The 1382-nt window shown below is 41.5% G+C and overlaps 1 protein-coding gene across 1 annotated transcript in view; it reads right to left on the bottom strand.

Moving 5' to 3' along the window:
- ETF1 (eukaryotic translation termination factor 1) overlaps positions 1 to 1382 on the bottom strand; it is a 38153-nt gene that overhangs the window by 6386 nt on the left and 30385 nt on the right. The window contains exon 5 of the mRNA XM_023514659.1: positions 187 to 385. Coding sequence (XP_023370427.1) covers positions 187 to 385 — 199 coding nt within the window. The remainder of the gene's footprint in view (positions 1 to 186; positions 386 to 1382) is intronic.

Genomic DNA, 1382 nt, shown 5'->3' with positions numbered 1-1382 from the left:
CCACCTTAGGTGTACGTGGCTGGCGCCTTAGCCGGTTGAGCTACGCCGAGCCAAATTGCAAATTTTTTTCAGAGACCGACTACTAATAATTTTGATGCCAAGAAAGAGCCATAAGAACCAATGAGTCATAAGTCATCCCAGGGTGCATCTCTCCCATCATCTGGTTTTGCTTCCCCTGCATCATACTATTTTTTTTTTTATTGCTAGACACAAAGCAAGTGTGCTCATATTCTCCTTCTATATTACCGTGTTTCTTTGGGAGATCCACAGTGAATTTGTGTAAGACTTCTCTTGTGTTTCCTTGGAGAGTGCCAAAAAGTGCACCGCTACCATCTATTACAATGAATCCAAACTTGCTATCATCGGAAAGTAGTGCTGTAAGAGCCTGAAAAGGAAACACATCACATGGTGAACAACAATGCTATGTTTAGGTCAAGACAAAACCTGAAAGGAAATATGCAAGCTCTTTTACCCCACTCACCATACTGTTAGTTCTGTGGCAAAACAATGTTAAAAACCACCAATGATATCTACACGAAGCCCTTCAATATACCTGACCTGGGAATGTGAACATAAAATCAATAAAAAACATTTGTACACCCATGTTCACAAAAGCAATATTCACAACAGCTAAAATAGGAAAGTAACTCAAGTGTTCACTAAAAACAAATGAGCAAGCAAAATGTGATATATCCATATAATGGACTATTAGTCTTAAAGAGGAAGAAAACTATAAAATATGCTGCTACAACATGTATGAATCCTGGGGACATTACGCTAAATCATAAGACAGTCACAAAAAAGTAAATATTATATGATTCCACTCATATGTAGTACTCACAGTAGTCAAAAATCAGAGACAGAAAGTAGGATGGGTTACCAGGGGTTGGAAAAAAGGGAGAATTATGTCTACTAATGTTTACTGGGCATAGTTTTAGTTTTATATGATTAAAACTGTTTTGGAGATGGGTGGTAAGGATAGTTGTACAACACTACTGATGTATTTGATACCACTAAACTGTACATTTAAAAATGATTAAGATGGTCAAGTGAGGTGGCTCATGCGTATAATCTTAGCACTCTGGGAGACTGAGGTGGGTGGATTGCTTGAGCTCAGCAGTTCAAGACTAGCTTGAGAAACAGCAAGACTGGCTCGGCGTCTGTGGCTCAAGCAGCTAAGGCGCCAGCCACATACACCTAAGGTGGTGGGTTCGAATCCAGCCCAGACCCGCCAAACATCAATAATGGCTGCAACCAAAAAATAGCCCGGCACTGTGGCAGGCGCCTGTGGTCCCAGCTACTTAGGAGGCTAAGGCAGGAGACTCGCTTGAGCCCAGGAGTTGGAGGTTGCTGTGAGCAGTGAAGCCATGGCACTCTACCCA

The sequence above is a fragment of the Otolemur garnettii genome, unplaced genomic scaffold, assembly GCF_000181295.1.
Source record: "Otolemur garnettii isolate 467f Iridium unplaced genomic scaffold, OtoGar3 scaffold00003, whole genome shotgun sequence".
NCBI classification, from domain to species: Eukaryota; Metazoa; Chordata; class Mammalia; order Primates; family Galagidae; genus Otolemur; species Otolemur garnettii.
This window is presented reverse-complemented; position numbering and strand designations above follow the sequence as displayed.